General features: G+C 29.0%; 1 protein-coding gene across 2 annotated transcripts in view; it reads left to right on the top strand.

The window, feature by feature from the left end:
- The window catches only part of LOC129965482 (rap guanine nucleotide exchange factor 4-like), a 612,559-nt gene that overhangs the window by 458,982 nt on the left and 129,397 nt on the right, over positions 1-24,180 (top strand). The window contains exon 1 of one of the 2 annotated variants that reach the window (XM_056079392.1): positions 13,679-14,478. The exons of the other annotated variant lie outside the window; for it this stretch is intronic. Within the exon in view, the coding sequence (XP_055935367.1) occupies positions 14,356-14,478 (123 nt within the window). The 5' untranslated portion in view covers positions 13,679-14,355. Of the gene's footprint in view, positions 1-13,678; positions 14,479-24,180 lie in introns of those variants that run through there. 2 annotated transcript variants of the gene reach the window in all.

The raw sequence follows: 24,180 nt of genomic DNA, 5'->3' as shown, positions 1-24,180 counted from the left end.
TGCCTCCGTTGCAATCTGACAACAAGCTCGCATAGAAATACCTGCAGAATCGCGATTCTGGAGGAAGTAAAAGTTTTGTTTGTTTCCAGAAATATATAACAATAGCTCTCAAGCCAATGATATTTAGTGGAAACGCTTGGCTATAGCCGATCTTTTCTGAAACGAGATGATTAACCTTGGAAAAATAAAAAGCGGTATTTTCCTCATATGCTTATTGTGCATGCTTTGTGAATTTGATAGGTAATAAATGGAACAGAAAAAAACTCATGTCGTAGAAATCATAAATTTCTTGTTGGGTTTCAGTAGCATATTTAATTCATGGTTAGGAGTGGCAAAGTCTGTTTTAAGATGTAGCAATCTTTTCAATTATGAGTTTTGTTTTAATAAGGTTTAACTCTTTAATTTTTATAATCAAATGCCCATAACATAGTTATTTATATACTGCTATAAATTTTCAAAATTATCCCTCCAGATTTCTAATAACTTGTTCCATATTGAGAATCGCACTTTGTTGCCATTTTGACTCACAGAAAAATGTGAGCAAACATTACTTTGGTTTCTAAAGGAAATTAAAATACCATACCAATTCAATTTTGTTCAACAGTTAAGACTATATATAATTTAAAATAAGTAAAAAAAAATGTAAATATGGAGAGCAAAAAGATAAGTTTTGATTTTGGGTCTAGTGATTTGGGCCACCAGAAGGGTTCCTTTGCCAACTTTTGCCGATATTTTATTTAAGCAAAATTTCATTGATTATCTGTTGCTCATTTTGAGAAGGAGAGCAAAATATTGAGAGTCAATCCGTTGGTAAAAATAGTGTCAACTCTAACTCAAGTAAAACATTTAATTAATAATAAATGTTCTTTCAGGTATATCCTATAATTTTTTTACAAGTATATAGAAACAATTTCACCATAAAAATAATTGCGAAAGAAACCTCACTAAAATTTATTAAAATGAATAAATTCATTAAAATTGTTGCTAAATGGATGTATGTTACTGTAGAACCAGCGAAATTGGTATGTCTGATCATTTCTATCTTGCTCTTTAATATAGATGCTATCCCATTGTGGATCTTTGGCAAGATTATGAACCACACGAGTGCTCAGATTTTTATTTTCTGAGTCCCGTATATGAACGTTTTCCTATTTGAGGTTTAGTAAAGAAAATTAAATATGAATTTTGACCACTTTTTTTGGACTGATTGAAACCAAAATTTGACACATAATTGAAACTTCGGTACAATTTAATTATTAGATTTTATTTCTTTAAATCTTTGCGGGTTTTTTTATTATTATTATTTTGAGCTACTGTATTTGCGTGAATGGTTCGGTGTAGACCGATAAACGGTCAACAGTCAAATTTGATTAGCATTTCACTTTTTGTTATTAAAACTAAAAACTGTATTTTATTCAAGTCTTCGCACTTTTAAGTTATTATATTACTTGCGCAACCAGATTTCTTGTAAATGCATTTCATTGAGAATTTGATATGGATCTATAAAATTTATGTTAAGGCAATGTTTGCCCGCTTGGGTCAAAGCACTTTTGAATTATCGTGTTCGCAGATTGTCAGACAATATTCTGTATTGTTTTTTGTTTTTTTCAAACGCAGCGATGTTTAATATGTGAAGATTCGTCACAATCTCGAAGATCATTTCTTTCTAAGGATTGAAAAAGTTCACTTTGAAATTTATTATACTAGGAAATAATAAATAGCTGTTCAGTTTTAAAATCTTTTTTCATCAATATATTAATTCATCTTTACAAAATGCGAGAAATTTTATGGATAGTTTACAAATAGAAAATTCAATGAGTTTTATAATGAAATTGTGTATTCTACAATTAATTGTATTGTGATACCTCAAGAGTCATTCACGCTTTCATTTCAAAGCAAATGAGCAATCAAAATACGAAACATCTCGAGGAAATTATTGTAATTATTCTAATGAAGTGACAGCTGCAATTTGGTTTCGAATGCAACTTAGCAGATATTCCATTATATTAGTTTATTACTTCTAAATTCAGTTTCTCTTGTTTGGTATATAGCATTCATTTAGAATACAATTAAGTTTACATGCGGCCAAATTGATTTAGAACTAACAATTATGGTTCATTTTTACTATATATTTGAAACCTAAAATCATACACAACCGCTGTAGTTTTTGAATAGGTTCTTAATTGCGTATTCTTAAGAAATGTATTTGGAATAGCAGTAAAGACTGACGTCTAATGGAATATTGTCCTCATTTCTATTATTCCTCAGCAAAGACAGAACATTTTGAAGGCGTGCTTTTAATAGGCATTAATACATTTATACATACTTCATGATTTTATTAAGTGAATTCAAGATAATTAATTCGAAAATTTTAATAACAATAATTATATAACTGCTAATTATAAATTTATAAGTTTTCGATTGCATAATGATAAAATATTGATGCAATCGATCATTTTCTTTTCGTGTTATCTAATTAAACGCCAATGGAGAAATAGAGTGCGGTTTGAAAGCCGAATTAAAAGAAATTTGGGGAATTTCCTAAATATTTGATAGTCACGTTTGTAAATAATCGAAAATTCACAATTTTGACATTATATATATTGACGATTATATTAAAAAAATATTCAATTAAAATAGTAATTATGTTTAAAAATAAATAATTATATTTTAAACTAGTACGTTGATTTTATACGTTTATGAAACATAAAATAAGTATTAACTGTAATTACTAGTGTTCGAACTGGAAAAGGCAGAAAACCGGAATACACGAACTTTAATTAACCTAAAAAATAAAATCACAATATTTGATTGAAATCTATTTTTTGAAAAAACATTTGGATTATTATAATGTACTCAAAGAGTAGCATTTTCAAAATTTCTTCCATAAATTTAAAAATTAGTAACTTTTTTCTAAGTTGGGTTCAGATGAGTTACTTTCAGAAGTCAAGCATGTTCATGATAGGATTCGCTTTTATAATAAGGAATGTTCAAATAAAGAACAAAATAGATTCGTTTGGCTTGGCCGAAATGGAAATGACTTTTTAAGTTTGAATCTAACTAGATTTGAAATATGAAAGTGATAGCAGTATTAAGGACTTCCTTTTGTGACATTCATTTTTTTTAATAATAAGAAAATATCAAATGAACAGTTAAAGTTTAATTTCACTTTTAAGAATGTTGAAGAATTTTTTAATTCTTTTTTTCTACACGCGTATCAATTGTAACGAAGATATTTCACATTTTTACGAATTTATGTAATCAGTGCAAACTGGTTTTATTTATTTACTGTGAAGAGACATGAAACATATACATTGTTGCAATTTAAAATCTTCTGATTGATTATAAATCAAATAAAAATAATGTATAATAATTGATTAAACTGATAAAGGTAAAGCAAGAGATACGAATTTCTTCCTTTAAGAGAAGAAATGTGTAAAAAGAAATGAGTGAATCATAATAAAATTACCTTGAGTGTCAGTGGAATTAAAACAGCCGCTTAAGTAAAATGAAAATTTCACTCGAGTTAATGTAAATAAATAAGCATTGTGAGTCAACAGATTTCTAAAAAAATAATATTATGTAAGACAAAATCATGTGAAAATTTCTAATTTTAAGAATATGAGCTTTTAGAATGATAAATGATGAAAAAAAAACTGACAAATACACTGAAAATATTTCAATGAAATCGATTATAAGTTTTAAAACTTCCTTTTTTCATCAAAAAATCTCAAAAATATTAAAATTTCTTTTACCTTTTAATGATCAATATCTCGTGAGTTTTTCTAGTGAATTCAACATGTCATAACACTGCGAGACATAATGATTTAATTTTACTTTGACAAAACCAGCAGTTTCTTTTACAACTTATTCTCCACCTTTCCCTTCTAAATCACTTGCAGCTTTTTCTGCACTTAAATAAAAACTATATAAAATTTCAACTCATAACTCGTAAAGGGATATTAAGTTTTAATATTCGTCCTAAATTCACTTCATGCTTTGGGCTCAATTTTATTTTCTAGTCATGTTAACCGCAGCGCAACACTAAATGAAATTCGAAAAGGAAACTATAAAAAGTTTTAGTTTAAAAAAATGGACGACGTAAATTCATTTTATATCAAAAATTAAAATAATTTCAAACACCATTTTATATCTAACTAAATACCGTTTGGTGTTTGAATGCGATGTTATATATAATTATCCTCCTGAAAAATGTATACTGGATTCTAAAATTGACGTAAATTAAAAGTGCGTCATTTAAATGTGCATCATGGGAACATAAAAGTGGTAGCTTAATAATACAGTTCCTGTTATTTGAAAGTTAAAGATAAAATTATTTCAACTCGATTAAATGATTATTTTCATTGGCCAGTTTGAGAAAATTAAATTCTTTCAAACTCTTTTTTTTTTAAATTTCCTAAAGCTTTTTGATTTACTTTTTACCAATAAATTCTTAACAGTTCTGCTTCGCAATATATCGCTGTTGTCCGTTAAGTAAACATTTTCAGAATTTTGAATTCATATCTCTATTTAAAAAAAAAAATGTTAAAGAAATATAGTAAAATGTTAAATTAAAAAGAAAGTTTTTAATTTATTTATTTACTTATTACTTTTCTTAATAAAAATTGTCAACACAAAAAGTTAAAAATTTGCAGTTATTAAATTGTAGGTTTCTCGTCCTCATTTCGCTTCGAAATTTTAGTTTCAATGCTAAAATGATCTTGAGAGTATAAAAGAATGATGTTTATAATCCTTATAATTTCCTTTCATCAATCCAGTACTAAACAAATGATCAAATAAGAGCGAAAATATAAACTTCTCATGTCTGATAAACCCCATCTACCGAGAAGTTGTTTCGTACATCATTAAAGATATGGATGATCAGTTCAGAAGCTTATTTGCATTGAATGATGTCAGACTATTTTATTTTTGCCTTTAAATAACTATCGTGGTGGAACATTCGGAGTAAAATAAATAATTGATCTGTGGAACGGTGCCGTAATGAAGCGTGAATTCTCGCCAAGCCTTGACCTAAAAGGCAGAAGAGTATGTCGATTCAATCGGATTTAAAGTATTTAAATTTATTTTACTTCTCGAGTTGCTTATCTCTTGGTCTTTGTAGAAAAACAAAATCAATTGTTTACAAAATTGGGTGAGAATAAAGTAGAAGAAATCTTCCTTTAACACTTCCGCTATTTCAGTGGATCTTTCTATCACCAAGTCATCAACGCTAACACGGTGGATATTATTTAACCCTTTTTTCAAGCATTGGAACGAATCATTTACCGCATGTGGCGATTACAACACTTCGCCAACGTAGGTCGCCATACGGCTAGTCACGTGATAATAAGCTCACGCCTCCTCCTATTGTAGATTTGTTCCTTGCTCCAGATCACTGGCTGTAGAATAAAAGAAATCGCTAGTTTGGCGATTACTTTTTGGTTTTGAAATTCGAGTTTAAACGCTAGTTTTGTTTCATCTTAGGAAGAAAATTTTATGCTTTTAAAATCATTTTAAAATCTCTTGCCGTCGACAAAACAAGAAGACCTCACTATCAGTATTTAGATAACCGTTTTAAAAGAAATTTCTGCATATGTCATTGCTCTGAATGTATTTGTAACTCGATATTCAACTGTGGCTCTTTTCTATAGTATTTTGAAAACGATTTTTTTTAATGCTTATAAATTGGAATCGCAGCTCAAGCATAACAGTGTTTTCGAAAATGGCAGTTTAGAAGTATTGCCCATGCGTAAAATAACGCATTTTAGAAGAATTTAAACTAAAAATTAAGTATTCGAACTTATATTTAAATATAAATTCTATTTGATTAAATCATTGTTTTTATTGATTAATTTAAGAAATTTAAAATACTTTCTTACTCCTTTCTGAAATGTCGAAAAGCTTTAATTTCTTTTAAGAAATTCTTAACAGTTCTGTTTGTCAATATATATATTAAACTGACATTTTACGAGATACTTTTGCTGGGCCAGATGAGCAGTGGTGTGTATTGAGAGAAAAGGTAGATCACAACAAATCTCTTACATTCATTACCATTTAAATTTATTCTGAGTTTAACTAAATAATTTGTAAACAATAAATAGAAAGACATCAGCGATGAGAATGTAGAAGTGGAGTAATGCAGTATTTCTTTCAATTATGAGCAAAGGAAGTATCAAGGAGCTATTACATCAAATGTAAAGACTCCTTTATTTTTCAAAAGTAAAAAAAAAAATTAACAAAGTAATACCAAGACATAATAATAGAAACTGAATGTACCGATTATCTTGTAATACTTATTATTAGTTTTCTACTCATAGACAACAAATGAAAATGAAATTTAATCATTTTTATAAACAATTATAGTACAATATAATCTTACATAATTGTTTTTAACATGTAGGTGGCAAAGATTATTGATACATAAAACTCGTAAGAAATTTATGGAACAATAAATGCTTTTCATTTTTTAACGTGAAAGTTTTTTTTTTTTTCACTGAATGAAAATATTTCAAAAACCTTTTTGACAGATTCTCTTTTCTCAATTTTTTTTGTTATTATTTGAATGAATTCAAATTTAATAATTTTACTCTTTTTACTGTAATGATATCATTGAATTTTAAAATTTCCATTCTTGTTTTGAATTTCATTCTTATTTATGTATTATACTTCAATTTCGACACAGCAACTTACTTATGGAAGTCATTGCACTTTTTGCAGTCGAAGAAAACAACATCAAAAATTGTGCATTGACTATTAGATGGCATGCGCTGTCAGCAGTTTTTTGAAATTCTACTATCTTTGAAATGTGTCTTCATTAAATAATTGATGAAATAAAAAATCCTACAGACGGACGCTGCGCTCTGTGGATAGATTTAGGCAATCAGATTCCGGAAAAATATCATATTCTTTAATAAATGAATACGAACTACGGTCAATGATAGCAATAACAAGGTTCATTTATGGTTGTTAACTTTCATAATATATATAAATACCGGCAATAAAACTGGGCTATTCACACAATGTAAGGAAATTCCTTTCTATTTTCAGATTTGCATTGTTAAAGCTGCGGAAAAATATTCTTTTTTTTTTTTTCTATTTCCGGTGTCAATTGCAATGTCTGTTGATTGATGTTGGAAAATATCTCTTTCATTTTCAGCATTTTGATAATTCTTATATCAGAATTTCAGTTTTTAAAAATGCTGCTCTCAATTTCTAAAATTACTATAATATTTTACTTAATTTGCCCTTTTGAAAAGTCGTTTAAACAAGTATTGATTCAGAAACATATTTATAAATTGCTGTGAAGACGAAGTAGTTTTATTTTTTCTGCTGTATAGGGAAGTCAGCTTCATTTGAGCAGAACAAATCGAAAAATACATGAAATTTAATACCTTTAAATATATTAAGAAAAAGAAAGAAAAAAAACCGTGTTATTTGTTTTAAAATATATATATTAAGACTAATAGAATGAATAAAAAATGAGTACAATTTAATAGTTTTTGTAAATATATTTCGATACTTCTATCGTCTTTAAATTTAACTCTTAATAGCTGACAATGCTCTACTAATTTTAAATACTCAATATGACTTACAAACATGATATCTGTATCTTTACTATTTATGAAATCTAATCTCCAAGATGTCATTTTGTTCTCCAATATCTGAAAATGTTTCTAATTTATTTAGTCCAGACGTCTCTGATTATTCAGACCATTACTTGATTTGATTGTAGTTTCCGGGTTTCAAAACAAAACAAAAAAACAATCAACAAACAATTTCAATAAAATTATGCTTATTACGTATATTGGTTATTTTTTATTTCAAGAAAATAGCTTCAATTAAAACTTTGAACAGAGCTAAAAAAGAAAAAAAAATAATAATAAGCTCTAATTTTTTAAAAACAATTAGCTTCTGAAAAAAATCAATTTCCCAACAGTCACCATATCTAGAACTTTTTCAATCTATTTTAAATTAAAAAAATAGCAATACTGTACAGAAATTTCTTTTTATATAAGGATATTTTGCGCAATATCTTTTTTTGCAATTGGTACAAATGGTTAAATAACCAAACATATCGACTTTGAGTTAATCAAGATATATCTGATATCAAGATGGATATTTAGAAAATTCTGGATTAAAATTAATTATTTTAAATCGCGTTATACTTGCATAATAGTTTTCCAAAAATTAAAAATAGTTGAATTGTTCTATTTTATTTCTAGTGAGTAAACCAAACATATAATGTTTTGGGTTTTGTTTAAAGTAAATTTCTTTCACGGGAGAATTTTTCAATTAAAAAGTACAAATATTTAAAAGACATGACAGAAGTTTGGAATAAAAAAAAAGCATAAAATGATGAATTTGTCACAATTCATTATTTTATGCGTTTTTTTTTTGTGACAAATATATACATCAGAATTAAAGCAAGTAAGACTTATTGAGCAGTGAATAAATTGATGCAAGAAGTGCTTGAGATAGTGAAAATATTGCAGAAATATTACATAAAGGAAACTCAATCTGTTTCAAAAATGATAAAATTCGATTGAGAAAACTAATGTTGTCTGGTTAAAAAATGGTATGTCGGACTTGCACCTCAAAATTGAGGATTTCTTTTTTCTCTTCTTTTTTTCCCTTAAATATATATTATGTGTTTAAATATTTCGCTGGTGCTCCTGTATTTGGGAGATTCTTTATTTCTGAGACTACACAAAACGGAATGAAATGAAGCATCCAAATTTAAAGATGGCTGTGTCAAAATCGAAATATTTTTCATGCATTTAATTGAATTTTACCATTTATTTGCAATTATAAAAAAAAATTATTATTACTCTACGGGGTTTCTTTTTTTTTCTTTTTTTTTTTAAATTAAATTTCCAATCCTTGCCACTAAATAAATTTATCCGGAGACTTAACTGTCCACTAGAAGCTCTAATGAATGCTTTTAAAACGTCCACTGGGAGCGCTGATTCGATGAACTGAGTTACGACGGTTTTAAAATAACGTTCCTCCCCCCCTTTTTTTTCTATTGGAAACCAAATATACCTCATTTTCGAAAAAAAAAAAAAAAAAAAAAAAAAAGGACTTACGAGGCTTCGAAATCAAATTCGTGATTTGATATTTTGAACTTATGAAGAATTCAAACAAATCCTTAAATTATGATTTCCATTCTGCATGTATTTGATAAGAAACTGTCTAATAGTGAACGCATGTATATCACTTATCCATATTTCACCCTTGAAGTTATCTTTTCTTTCCGATAATTAAAAGATAAGCCTGATAACATTTTAAATATCGCATATATCTGGAGCAGGATTATATCTGTACTTAAATTGCATATACACGATGTAATGTTATGTTCAAGCACTAAAAAATTAATATATTTATGATAATCTTTTTTATAATGAAAAAATATAATCCATGAATTAATCTGAATAATATTTAAATAGCAATATTTTTAGGTCTTAAGTATAGCAACATGAATTATTTATATCATGCATCACTATATAAATGATACCATACAGTAAAAACTTCGGAATCAAATAGTTTCTTTCTTTTTTTTTTTAATTTCATAGCTTCAGACTATATTTTATATTTTTTATATCGAGTCATCTTAACAACATATACAGAATGAACTCTTATTTTTTCGATGATTGTTTAACTCCTCCCCCCCCCCCTCCTCCTTATTTATCAAGTGACACAAAAAATTCTTTATAAAAATAATCGCTATCATCGAATAAAACGCTTTCTTTTTCATTCTGACAATTCCAAAACTAAACTATCTTTACGTTGAATCGACTTATGTAAATGCATGATTTCTCGTCCATTGCAGTTAGAAAGCAGTCACATCACCTAGAGTTATTTCAAAATAAGCAAAATGAAAAATCACAGGCTTTTTCACCGAGATTTTGAAGATTTTTCTATGAAGAAAATTTACTGCCATTCCATGAAATCTCCTCTTAAGTCGATAAAACATTTCGAGATGCTCATCGCTGCGGCTCCAAAGACATTGAATTTGTTCTCAAGATCCTTAATACTCCCCATTGTTCAAAGAAATAACTAAATAGAGAATTTGAGCTTCGATATCGCTGCTGTTACTGTAGAGCTTGCTACTGCTGAAATTGTGGTAAAAAGAAATTTTCATTCTTGGCTTATTTCCACTCTTCTATTCTCACTCTGCACTTTTATTTTTTCCCTAAAGTTTTAGCGTTGGTTTCAATGATTCAATCTTGTTAATATCTATGCAAATCAAACAACTAGTACTTATAACGCGCATTTATTTTTTTTTTAAATATGAATGCGTTTATAGGTGGGGACGTCTTTTGTGAATTGATTGACTCCAAAATTGTTTAAAAAGCTTTACAGTGTTGATTGTTGCCTCTATAGCAACCAAATTTGTCATTTAAATTATTTTAAATGCGAAAAAAGAATGGATCTTCCAAAATTTCAGATTTATAATTATTTAAAAATAAATATGCATATTATTGGACCGATATTGTTTTTATAACTCTTTTAAACTAAAAAAATGAGCTTTTCAATGTTAGTAGTTTTATTTCCAGACAGTTATTTTTTTTTACTTTCATACATTTTTTTAAATCTATTAAAAAACGACTTATGCAATATATTTTTATTATTTATTCGCTATTGAAATGCTCAGAAATCTATTTGATAGTGGACCCGTTTTTCAGAGCATAACCTTTAATTCTAAAAATTAATAAATTAACATTTCAAAAAATTTAAATTCTGCTATTTATTTGCTTACTTTTGTTTCAAATTTTATGAAAGCATCCCTATTTTGAAGTATATTGATATACTTTTGTTAATTTTTTGCTTAATTTAGGAAGAAGAACGAATTAGTATTACAAAAACACAATCCAAAAAATAAATAAGGCTTTTCAACAGGATATTTGGGCATATTCTTGAAAACTGCGAAACAATAAGAAAAACGATACACAAAATAATGCTTTTTAGCATGATAATGTTTTTAAACTGATATTCTTTTTGTAAACTGCATTATATTAAAATCATTATCCACAAAATGCAGTGGCTGATGCCATCAAGCGAAACTAATCGAACTTAAAGCACTACCAAACCATACGATTAACAAACAGTATCAAAACTATATGTTTCAGACCAGAGATTCGAATTTCTTTTATCCCCCCCCCACCTATATTTCTCTTTTACAAACTCGTTTATCCGAAGGAGTTCTTTTTAGACTATAAGTGAAAACATTTTAAGGCGCTTCATTAGATAATCGATTTTGAATGCCATAGCGATTGAGGAAGCAAAGGAGGTCTAGAATGTTTGAGAGTTAATATAAAAGGTAGAACTTTCATATAATTTTTTTGAAATAAAATATCACGAGGTGGTAAAAAAAGGCTATGTTCTGGCACAATCTTTTCCCAATGAGCTATCAATGAAGATTGGAGGCGAAACAATTATACTATATCTCTGGCACTTGTTATCTTCGGGGCTGCGGTGACCTAGTGGTTAGGTCTCGGCTTCGGCCCTGGATGGTTTTCAGGTTCGAGAATCGATTACACCGAAGAACCGTCGCATAAGCGGGGCTGGTGCACAGCTGGGGCTTAATGTCACCACGCTGATGTGTTGTTTAAGTTTGGAGGGGTAACTCAGGTATCGTCTTCGTTAACTGACCACAGTTCAAAATTACGAGGTAGCAATGCGTAGTATTGCTTTAAAACGGGACGTTGATATAACTAAACTAAACTGCTACTTTCGGTACGACACTCCACTCCTGCGTTCACCGGAATCGGGGACATTTATGAAGGTATTAGATCATTTTCGTTTTGTATTGTTAGAAATTGTAAAATTATCACTAATGTTGGCTTAATATCAGAATATAGGCGTAATTTTTAATAACATTTTCAATAACTGTTTTTTTTATTTGTCGGAACGTCTCTGTTCTTTTAGTTTTTGTTTTTCTCATGTGACGTCAATAATTAGTAGACTTTTAAAACTTTGTTTCTAGAAAACTCATGAGCTTCTCTGGAATTCGAAACATTCCATTATTGATGGTATGTTTAAGCAGTTATACATGCCAACATGGAATCCATTGAAGTTCGCTGCTGAATACTAAGCTAACAAGGGACAGGGCCTACGACGGTTTTCTTTTTGCCGCTGTTTCTCATAAAAATCGTGATTTGGTATCCCATATCTCGATCTCGATCTGGGCAGCTGAAATGTGCCCTCCACTCCACATCGGAGCAGCTGATTAACGGATCAGACGAAACGCAGTGACTCATTGAACCTACTACACTCGCGTGCTGCAAAAATGAGGGGTTTTTTTTGCCCATAGTTTTTCATATCAAGTCATTTGCTGTTTATGAAAACGTTGATCTCATGTGTTTTGGTCATTGATAAAAAAAAAAATGTATTTACTAAATATGACCCTGAAAGGAGTACTTATAAAAATAGCAGGATGTTGTGAGAGTTCGCCTGTCTTCATTTTGGGGTTTATTTACGATTAGATGTCGATTTTTCTTTTCTTGTGCACTATTAAAGAATTAGGTAATTGATAAATTCTTTTTTCTTTTATAATCTCATACTGATGTAAATACGAATTCCAATTTTGACACAAGACACAATTTTAACAAATTATCAGAGTTTTATTGTACTTGATTTGAAATAAATTCCCATATCTTTAGAAAAGAAACCATTCAACATTGCTCACTTCCTTCACAATATGGATTTTTTTTTTCAAAATACATATTGAAAATTAAATTTATATTAAGAAAACGAAGCTCTAAAAAAACTCTAAAATACTGACATAGTAATTATGGTAATCAGAATTTCAAAAATACACATAGCTTTTCTGAATCTTTAATTAAAAATATTTTAGATATTTTTCTTCTATATTTAATAATTTTTAAGTGGAAATGAAGTTTTAGTAGGCATTAAAGCCTACTAAAACTGTGGTAATTAAAATCAATAAGTTGTGTGTTATAAAAATTACAAATTTATAAGCGTTCTCCAATTGCCACTAGAAAAAAAAAATTATCCTTTTTTGTATAATGGCTTTTTTTAAAACCAATGATTTAATAAATAAGTATTTAGTTTACGAATTTTAACTTGTTCAAATTTCTTGTATATTTTTATGCTGACTTCTATTTATCTATTTATTCTGTTGTACCTTTTTTTGTCCCACCGTAATTATAAATTGCATACGTTAATACAATAATAGGCTGCATATATGGAGAAGGATTTTACTGACAACATATAACTCTTTCTATTAAAAAAAATATCTACTTTTTAATAAATCAATTGTTTTTGAAAAACTACTCTCACAAGTCATCAGTTTCTGTGAAATGTAATCAAAAATTTAAAAAAAAAAATATGTGAAGAACGTTTCCTCATTAATATTAAAAGAATGACGCATTTGACTCAATGCTTTGTTTAACACTGATAAAATTGCTGATTAATTACTTTACGCCGCTGAATATGATTTTTCTGACAACAAGTCAAGAAAGACATGTTTTTGCTTTAAAACATAAACACCCACTTTTTACACGCATTAATAACTTACCGTCGAAAGGAGGCGTTTCTGTCTCGTTTCTCATTCATTTGGCGACACATTTTCCCACGCTTGGCGCAACTACGTGGAAAAGCGGGAAAGCAACCCTAAGCGAGCATCTTCTTGAACTGTCATTTTAGTAAGTAGAAAACAGCTGGTGGAATCAGCTGTAGCGGGTTTGTCCATGCACCATATCTTCCTGTGTTTGGGAAAAATTTTCTTCAATTTTTTCGCTTTCTTATTCTAGAAATGTTTAATTAATCTACTTAATGAAAAACATAGTTAGTTGTAGAACAAGAGAAAACTATAGTGTTTTGTTCGTCACATTAAGTACATTTATTAAATAAATGGGAACATTTTAAATGTGTTGAAAATGTGTCTTAGAAGATGATATTTGCAATTCTTATAATGTTTTAGTTTGAATATATTACAAGGAAATGATGTTACGCATTCCTCTAGTGGAGACTTTGCGTTTAAATAGAAATATAAATAACATCTGTTAAATTTCCAAGTGAAATTGCTGTTTAAGAAAACTAAATATAAAGCATGATACTTTTATTATCCCATTTTGTTCGAGTAACAATTCCTATAAGAGCTGGATTTTACATATGGAAGAGTGCTGGATGATCAGAATTTCTAACTGACTGCTGGCTTACTATGGACTGTACTCAGCTTTCTAAATGAGAAAGATGTTTATTTGTAGATGAAAAATACATAATGACTTGCCCAACGTAGAGCTTATATCAGCAAGAAACGGATTAAACTACTTAATTGTCATACTGAAATGTTTTTGTGTTTGTAACTGAAAATTTTATCCACTATTTTGAATGGCTTTACCGGCTAAAGTGCTTCAACTGAAGAAGAAATCTAAAAGCGTTCCATCAATATGTGCACAAAAAGCGTGCCAATTTTGGCCGAAAAGAGCTATTTATTATGTCAATCAACCAAAGGTAATGTTCATTATTTTATCTATCTATCTCATTTTCATTACTTTAAGGAATTTTACTTACACTCAAAGTAATTATCTTTTATTTTAAAATTGTAATTTTTTAGATATTTCATACTAAAGTGCAATTAAAATTAAAACTTGATTTTTTAACTATATTTTTGTGGTAATCCCAAATTTGTATTCTTTTTTCCAATTTTTTTCTTTTTTTTTACTGTCACGTTTTTATGGACTTCGATTTCATAATAAATTCAGATTTATACATCACTTTCAGAATTTTTTAAAAAAATATAAGAAAAAAGGTATTTTTTCGAAAAACTATAAAATAAACAATGATTCTATAAATGTCCATTAATTATTATTTCACTTATAAAAAGCAATAATGGTAATGTTCTTAGCAAAAATTATTTGGTAACTTTCATTATCTGAACCCAGCATGTTTCATGAAATAACAATTATTTTTGCAAGATATTGATGTCGGTATTGAAAAAGGTTACGTCTTAATATCTGTTGAATTCAGAAATCAATCAGGTAATTTATAAGTATCATGACTTCAGCGTTACAATTTTTACAGAAAACTGCGCTAAAACTATGTGCAAGCATGCGATTAAACATATATAATTTTATATGCATTTAGCACAAAAAAATGTCACAGAGTCTTCACTTTTTTGCATATTTGTAAATACAATTCAAAAGTAATTAATATAAGTATTCCTTTTTAAATTTTTATATGTATTTTAGAAAAATAATTTTTTTTTAAATCAAAAGACAGGAGATGAAAACAAAAATAGAAAGCCGCAAATAAAAAAAAGCTAAAAGTAAATTGAAATCGTAATCACATTTATGAATGAATTTTAATTTTTGTATAATAATGTTTGAGATTACTTTTTTTTTCTTTATGATACTCACAGCGACTTTACAACATTCTTGTATTTTTTTTCTGCCTCTCACTTTCTTATCATTTTTGTTTTGATTTCCACATTTTTGATTAAAAAAAATATAATTTTTAAAAAACTTTTTATATTTATTATTTTTTGGCTATTTGTCTTTATTTTTTATGGTAGTTATTTTGATTTTTCAAAAATGACTTGAGGCATCTTAGTTGTATTTGGGAATCGAACGCAATCACTTTGACGTTTAAACATCTTACACGAACCAATGCATCAAATCTGTCAGTTTTCTTTAAGTGTATAACAACCTCTTAATACTCTATAAGTGTAATATTGTAATTTATACATAACTTACATAGTTAATTTTCTACTAGAAAAGTAAATATTCTAATTCGTATAAGCAATATTCCTATTATAAAAATAAATTGTTACTTTCCTTTTTTTTTTTTTTGATATTCTTAATTCATTTTTTTCTCAAAATTATAGATGACAAACAACCATAAAAGTACTCTAAGTAAATGGAACATATTTCACACTTATATCACTTTTATAATATAAGTGTAAAATAATAAGTACATTTTGTTTTAATTTCTTTCAAATTTGAATTGATTTTCAGTAAAATATATAAAAATATTATTTTCTGTTTTTAATATACCAATAAAAAAGTAATGTTTAAAATCTTTTCATTTTGATCCTTTTCAGTTTCTTTAATCATATTTTACCTTTAATATATTCTATATGTTTATAGTGACAAATATTATTGAACTTAAAAATTAACTTATAACAAATCGATTTCCTGACGGCACCTACTCTATGAAATCAATTTTTAACTAAACTAATATATGCGATTGATAATTCAGAGCTATAAAAATATTAACATATTCTCTAGTCACCATGAACCAATAACCGAAAAAGATTTCTGAGCTCCAGTGCTTGAAAAACATTGAAAAATTAATAATAAAATCAAATCCTTAAAAAGCATGAAACGTGCGATACTAAGTAAGCTATAAGTAAAGACTTTTCAAAACGAAAACTTTTTTTGTCACTCAAACATAACCAATGCTTTTACTGTGTTTAAATATATAATCTGCTGTTCGAAATATTGATACCAGTTTTACACATCGTCACAGCAATATATAGTTTACATCGTATATGAACTGTGATTTTTCTTATTACATTAGAAATTTTCTTTAATGATGTATATATTTTTATATGAGATCTGATTCATTGAGATTTTACAGATTTACATATCTAATTAACTTTTTCTATTTTCTATTTTTTTTTTTAATATTACTCCTCTAAAAAAGTCGTTTTAAAATCCACGGGAGTAGTTTCACAAGAACATTCCCGCCTACAAACCCCCTTATATTGTGTTACATCCCCCCACCACAGCATAAAAATTGTGGACCTTAGCAAGGCCATGAACGCGATGAATGCTCATAATTTTTTTTAATTTCCTTTCCACCCATGAACATTTTGTGCTTCGTTATATAGTAACGAAATCTGAGAATGTATATTAAACACTTTTACCTTAATAGATTGAAACTGAAATTCGACGAGGAACTAAAATTTCAATAACAGTATCACGTATCAGATATGAAACATCAAGGTAGCTGAATTTTTGAGTTATCGCGTTTACATGCAGTCAAATGTACAGACCGACAGACAGTGAACCCTTTGACTGATCTGGTTTAAAATCTGAAGGTAAAAATTACATTTGGAGCTAAAACTGTGTGGCAAATTTTATCTACTCACATTTGTTACTCGCTCTCAGAGAGACTTCTTGTGAATGAATTTCGTTCAAAATGTGATAAAAATGTTACACATTTTATATAAAGATCCCATACCAAATTCCATCTCTCTGTATCAAAGTATTTTTAAATTATAGTACCCTCAGTTAGATGGAAGAGATTCCAAACACATGTTTTTCGGTTTCAGAGAGTTCTTCAATGCGGAAATTCAACACAATCTCGTGGTCGAGTTTCTAATGATTTGAATACTTTCTCTATGAGTACTTCGTATACGAGGAAGTGAAACTCTTGTGCATCTTCAGTCAAAACCCACACTTGCATATGCATATCCTTGAAATACATATATTACACACTAAAAGAACGTGTTTATTTTCTTTTATTCATTTCCTTTTAATATCGTGTGAAAACGTTTGTTTATTTACTCTACTCTTATCTATGCTTCGACTTCACCAAAATGATTTTTTTCCTCGTTAAACTAACATTTTCTTTCCTTTTTTTTTTAACCGTGAGAATGTACGTGGCATAAGCACTCTTTATAAACAGAGAATAAGAAAAATATGTTCGCCAGCAAATTTTTGAAATGATGCTGCATTCGTGTGCATTGATCATTTTTTGATAACACTCCTCTCTGAACGCAAGCACTGTACTCATGACAACTGCATCATCTCAATCAAAACTCCTTCATTTCTATACATATTGAAGCTATTCTAAGCCACGAGACATATTTTGGAAAGAATGTTCTAATTTTGGACGGTATTCTGATAACGAGGGTGGCAACTGTTACTTCCCGGGCGACATTAGTGAGACGGCTTATTACTTTCGATATCAAATGTAGCAATAATTAGATCCACCTACAAGGCATATCTTTAAATGAGTTTGATTTTGAATTGGGAATCCTGGGATTTCGAAACGAAGGCGCCAGTAACAGACCACTGCAGCCCCCAATTGAGTCTAAGCATTAAAAAAAATCTCATGCTATGAAAAAAGTTAAAGTATCTGTATGCTTTAAATGGTTCTTTAGTATAATTTTAAGAAGAAACGAGACGATATTAAATGGTAGGTTAGTTCTAGTTTTAAAGCAAAGAAGTCACCGTGCTGATATTAATATTATGAAAAAATCTGTGGCTAAAATGGGCCATATGCGAGCGCCTTGCTTGATATGTTTAATCACGTGATTCAAATTAGAAATAATGTACCCATTCGAATATATTAATCGATAATTTTAGGAACTTCCTCACTTAGAAGGCATTGCATCTCTAGTAGATATTCATTTTAAGTTTTAGTTATACTAACGTCACTTTTTGAAACCACTTTTGGATTTTTGATTAATAATTAATAAAAAGTTTCAAATTTACATTTTCAATTAATAACTCTTTTTATATTTTTACAATTTTTTATAAACACATTTATAAATGAATCCTATTTTATTTTAAAAAAGTTTTCCGATGGAAATATTGCATAGCAAAAATTCATCATTATTTTCAAGATATTGTTTTAAAACTTTGATCATTTCCAAACACTTAAATCTGAATAAAACTTAAAAGAATTCATTGTCTTCTGTATCATTAAGACTTTTATGGTAATAAGATGTCTCTTATAGTTTTCTCCTGATTTGCGTTTTAAGTAATATGAGCATTAAAATTTTTTTAAAGTTTTATATCTTAAGATTAAACCAACGGGAACCGTCTCCCTGACATTTTTTCGCATACTCTTTTTAATAAAGGAGTTATCTTACCCCCCCCCATCCCTTCGCATAAAATTGTGGATTTTGGGCACGTCGTGACTCCATTAATGCTCACATTTTATTTTTCCCGAATCACCGGTGATATTTTTATTAATATCACCGTGCTGATATTAATATTATGAAAAAATCTGTGGCTAAAATGGGCCATATGCGAGCGCCCAGTCATACGAGTGACGCACTCCACTGTACGGTAAAAAAGATCGGTATATGTGTATTAATAATAGTTACAAAATATCAATATTTGATGTGAATCTACCATTTTTACTGAACTTATCTTACGAACTTCGGTGATTCATCGCAGCCAAGCGGTAAATATATATGTTTTGAGTTATGAGTTATCGTTATATGTGTTTGAACTAACGTACAATCGAAGTACAAAGTACAATCGAAAACGGTCAATGCTTTGACAGATTTGGTTCAAAATTGGATGAGAATTTGCATTTTTGATTCGAAAACTGTGAATTAAAACTTATTGATCTATGCTGCTATGTTTTCTTAACTATCACGTTTACATTAATACGGAAGTACAATCCGACAGATGGCCAACCCCTTGACGAATTCAGTTCCAAAATTTGCTACAGATCTAAACTTGAGTACCCTATTTTATCTTTCTGTCTCTATGCGTTTTGTGGTTATCTTATTTACTTTGAATCGGTCAGGCAGACTTCCTATGAATGGATTTCGTTTCGAATTTCATAGAAATCTACAAATTGGGTGAAAAGTCTAATTTTGATTAATTTATTTTATCTGGCTCAAAGTATTTTTGAGTTATCGTGTTCATAGATCGAACGACAGACAGACGTAATTCCAAGAACGTAAGTTTTTCCAACAAAAGGAAGTCCGAAATGTGGAAATGCGTCAAAATTTCATGTTCGAATTCTTTGAGAATGACAGTACTTTCGGCGAACCGAGAGAAATTCTCGCATGTAATTGTGAATTATGTACGAGAAAGTCGAAAAAATTATTTTAACTGATATTTTTAAAAATGTCTGTTTGGAAAATAAATGAGTGTTAAAACTTTTTTTAAATGCTTTTCTTAAATATCATGCATTATCACTTTAATAGCAGGAAAATGTACAAGGTTAAGATTTTTTTTTAAATTCCATTGTGTTCTGGAGGATTTTCTGAGATTATTTTATATTTTTGTTGTTTTTATCTGTAAGGAACAATGAGATACTAGAAAAATCTTTTGGCAGAACGTGATTTTTTAACGCTACCGTGTCTGATAGTTAGCGTATAAAAGTTAGATAAATATGCTCTTGGATTTAAAAATAACTCACAGTTTACGATAAGGTCCTTCAGATGTATTGGAGTCAGCTTCGTTGACAGATGTTTCTTGGCATTGAAATGAATATAACAAATAAACTGATTAAATATTTCTAAGGCATTCTAATTTTTCTTCCAAGTTTTTATTTCCTTCTGATATTAAAGAAACGTTTACGATTCTTTTCATTCTTCAAACTTTTATTTCAAGCTAAATAAGACAATTCTCAAATGAGGGCTAAAATTTCAAGATGGGGAGGGGGCGTTAATAAAAAATATTTAATATTGTGTTTCATAACCAGTAAAAATGAGTGTTTATATTGTTTTGAATGAAAAATCATTGGGATTCATCGCAAATGAAAGTGATGATCCAATTTTAAATTCATCGGAAGCGCAAAGAAGGCAAAATATAACCTTATATCGTTTTTTCAAAAAATAATTATGCGCTTGAAATAGAAAAAGCTAATGCATTGTCCCTTTCGCTGTCCCTTTCTGCACTATTAGTTCCCAGTTGAATGATAACTGTTCTCACTCTGGCACCTACAAATGTGTATCCGCTCTGCAAACAAATGGTTTTATGTCGTCTTATCGTTACGTATAATCAATAGTCGTCAATGTTCATTCTTGCTACATTTAATTTTTTTTATTAATTATATATGCATAAGAATAATATAATTACCTATAAGTGTAAAATGGAGCAAAATAAAATATGAAATATTCTTGTAACACCACTTCTGCCTCTGTAGAACTGCACGTAAGTGACGTGCAAAGAAAATTTTAAAATCTCGTAATAAGCATTGTAAGAAATTCTTAAAGCAGATGAAGCATTTTAATAGGAATCATTTTATTAAATATTTGAATAATCTTATTAAATATAGAAATGAGAACAATAGCAAGAATCTGTGTGAAACTCTGAAGTAGATCTAGTTCACAGAATTCTAACATAAATGTGACAACAGCTCCGATTTATTGGTTTATTATCATCACAGATGCAGCAAATAAATAAATAAATAACTTCAAGAGTAGATGTTTTTTTTATATGAAGATACGTGTTTTAAAATCACCTTAAGATAAAAAAAAGTGTGAAAATAATTTCAATACATTTCTTAGAGCAATATTACCGTCACCGCTAAGTACCGCAAATTCTGTAAGAGAGAGTAGTCAACTCAAAATTTTCTCGCATCTCCCTAAATACAAGTTATATCTCCTCTTACCACATAAATTTTGAATCTTGATGGAGGCCTGAAATGAGTTTTTGTTTTAGAGTCCCTTTTCTCAGATTTAGATTTTTTTTTTTTTGTCTCGGATTTTCTAGCGTTTTGTGATGTCTAATATATTGAAGAAAATCGAATATGTATTTGGACCTTTTTCTTCTCGTACGATTGAAACTGACATTTCGCGCAGAATTAAAATGTCAGTAACAAAAACGATAACGTTCCATATTTTATTTATTCTACCCGTTGTGCTTTTGAATTTCCCTATTTACATGCATGAGACAGCACAAATCGACTTTTGAACGGATTTCTTTCGAGTTCTTATTCAAATCTACAGTTTAGTTGTCAGTTTTCCCGTGTTTTACATTTTGATCTCACTTCCTGCGTTTTGAAATTAGTTACTTGCATTTGTACTGATAGGCAGTTTTCTACGAATGAATGGAGAAAGCTACACATTTTAAATCCATCTATCCATTTTTATTTGTCTACATTTCTTTCGGTCTCAGAGTAGTTTAAAACTTGGATATTCGCCAAATTTTTGAATTATTTTTTAAAAAATAGAGTTGTTTTTTTGAATTTATTTATTTATTTTTTTGTATTTCGTATGCCAAAAAAATTTTAAAAAAGAAGCCAGCTTAAATTTTATCCTTTCCTTTTAGTTTCACAATTTTCCCATAATGCATAGATCGGAACGCTGGTTTCCCTAAATTAATCCTGTACATCTGAAAACAGCAATCACTGGGAAGTAAAGCGAATAATCGATTCATCAGATGGAGGTAGAAGCTTTCGATTTATGAGAAAACGCAAATGGAAAAAAGGACTTATTCTCTATTTTACACTTAAATGGCGATGGTAGAAAAGAATAGATCAACGCAGCAGCATCAGAACGGTTTTCACGGTCGCGTGTCTCCTTCAAACAAATTCAAGGTTGCGCACATTATAGGCACTCGAAATGAGGAGAAAAACTTGCCGGGTGCGTTAATTTTCCTCGAGAAAATGGCAGGTAAGCTGAAAGATTTTGCTCTGAGAATATCACGTAGAAACAGTAGAAACGTCGTTAAAAAGTGCGTCTTCCAAACATAGACTTCATCAATAATAAATAATGGAAAAGGCAATATATATATATTAAATTATATATTTTATACATTTCTTTGTCTATTAAAATATTTTGTCGATTGTCTACAAATGTTGATTAAATTTTGATTGTTTTTGGTTCAATTTATTATTGTTGTTATTTCTGTGAAACGAAATTACATATTCAGTAAATCAGTTGAAATTCTATTTGCACAAATTGGAATCTGTGATTTGATAATCGTACTGTAATTAAGCATTAATACTACTCAAATATTTTCATAAAAATACATAGTTTTCTTATATTTAGAGATTTTCCAAAATATATAAGCTTTGATTTTTTCAATTTTTTTTTTTTTTTTTTTTTTTTTGCATAACATAACGAAATGCATTTGAAAAAACACTTTTTCATTGTACTACTATAGAACATTTTAGAACATTTTTCAATTGATCTAAAATGTGCTATCTGCTGTAGTATTTTGTGTTTTTATCCATCATTTCTCTCATGTGGAATTAGGATAACCTTAATTCTCTAATATCCTTATGCTGCTCTGCAATCGTTTTAGCCTGATTTCTGAAAGTTCACTGCATCAGGATTCGTCTTCAGTTAAGCGAAACTCTTCATTTTTATCGATTTCAGTTCAGTTCTGTGATATCTGTCCAGTTTGTTTAACGCCAAAGAATTTCAATTCGATAATATATATAACATTTTTAATAACACTTAACGGCATTCATCGTTTATTTATCGTTCTCTTTATTTTACTAAACATTATTCAAGCTATTTTGGACTCTGGAGTTGTTTTCTGGGCATTCATTATTTAGATTACATATTTTATAACTTATATATTTTAGAAATATAATTTTGATTTATTTTTTGTATATTATCTGTGGTTTCATTTCATTTAACTAATATTAAGTCCTATGTGTATATATAATATGCCACATTGATTTTATTTTCATCCGTACTTTAGTTGAATGATCTTTTTCTAAAATTATCATTGACGCTAAATTTTCAAAATTTAAGAGGAGGACATCATCCATGTATTTTTTTAAAATTTAAAACAAAATAGCATTTGCGTGTTATTCCAGTTGCGCACAAGCAGCATGGTCTCTTCTCACAATTTTTCAAAAAATATTTCTCAAAAGTAGGTTGGCCGGAATCACCTGTCCGTTGCGCACGTGTTTCCGTGGGATCCGACAACAATGGAAGCGTTTTAATTCATTATTAGCGATACAGCTGCGATTGAAGCTATAAAGAGAAAGTTGATAACGAAATTTTTACAACTGGATTTATTTTTTCGAATATTATATCATTCGAATGGTTTACACAGAAAATTTTTAGGGAGATTGTACTTTACTAATAGCATGCAAAAAATGAGTCTGTCTGGTCGAAGTGTGGGCGGGGTTTTTTTTCTTTTGCCAGTCCGTGATTCGTGACACTTCCATTCAATAGAGTAGGATGTCGTAGGGAAGTTTCAATGTCTAGTGAAAAATGTAGGGTAAAAATAAGAACGGTTTCTCTTTGGAACGGGAAATGAACTTTTGCTTTCAAAGGATATCGCTGATCATTATCAGGCAGCGCCGTAGAACCCTTCTCTTCCGCATCGTAGAGGTAAGAGCTATGAGTCATCACATTTACAAATGGATGCAGCGTTCATTGAATCAATTAAGTCGCATTTTATTTCTAAATAGAACTCGGAATTTTCAAATTGTTCGTCACGGTTTTTATAACATAACATCCTTTCCTTCCATTTTATAGAAATTGATAACGAT

This window comes from Argiope bruennichi, chromosome 4, assembly GCF_947563725.1.
Source record: "Argiope bruennichi chromosome 4, qqArgBrue1.1, whole genome shotgun sequence".
Lineage (NCBI taxonomy): Eukaryota > Metazoa > Arthropoda > Arachnida > Araneae > Araneidae > Argiope > Argiope bruennichi.
Note: the sequence above shows the minus strand (reverse complement) of the source record. Positions and strands in the feature narration are given on the sequence as shown.